This window comes from Acanthisitta chloris, unplaced genomic scaffold (assembly GCF_000695815.1).
Source record: "Acanthisitta chloris isolate BGI_N310 unplaced genomic scaffold, ASM69581v1 scaffold15527, whole genome shotgun sequence".
Classification (NCBI taxonomy): Eukaryota; Metazoa; Chordata; class Aves; order Passeriformes; family Acanthisittidae; genus Acanthisitta; species Acanthisitta chloris.
In genome coordinates this window covers 21,376-21,828 of record NW_008682165.1, presented here as the reverse complement: position 1 = coordinate 21,828, position 453 = coordinate 21,376, and the positions used below count along the sequence as shown (strand labels likewise).

The window sequence follows — 453 nt, the reverse complement described above, 5'->3', positions numbered from 1 at the left end:
AGGAATGAGCACTATTGACTTGTTCTCCCTCTTTCAGAAGGAGTGAGCAGGGACAAGTAGGGACGAACAGGAGTGAGCAAGGATGAGCAGGAGTGAGCACCATTGACTTGTTTTTCCTCCTTTAGAAGGAGTGAGCAGGAACGAGCAGCAATGAGCACCACTGGCTTGTTTTCCCTCTCTCAGCAGGACCCTAAATGCGAATGCAATGCCTAGTGCCCCTGGAAGTTCTCACCTCCCCTCTCCCTGTCGCCCCTGCAGAACTGGGATGACCAGGAGCACCTTGCCTTCGTGCAGAGTCACCTGCTGGGGATGCTGGAGCTGCTGGCAGAGCCGGAGCCAAGCCCTGGGCCGCAGGTGTCGCGCGCGGCTGTGCGCGCACTGAGCTTCCTGCTGGAGGGCTCTGAGTGCCCCGCGGGGCCTGTACAGCCCCTGCACCGTCTGGTGCCAGGACAG

At 59.6% G+C, this 453-nt stretch overlaps 1 protein-coding gene across 1 annotated transcript in view; it reads left to right on the top strand.

Annotated features, from left to right (window-relative positions):
• TBCCD1 (TBCC domain containing 1) overlaps positions 1 to 453 on the top strand; it is a gene marked incomplete at its 5' end in the record, with an annotated part of 5,897 nt that overhangs the window by 605 nt on the left and 4,839 nt on the right. The window contains one exon of the mRNA XM_009078422.1: positions 259 to 453. This exon is cut by the window's right edge and continues 136 nt beyond it. Within this exon, the coding sequence (XP_009076670.1) occupies positions 259 to 453 (195 nt within the window). The remainder of the gene's footprint in view (positions 1 to 258) is intronic.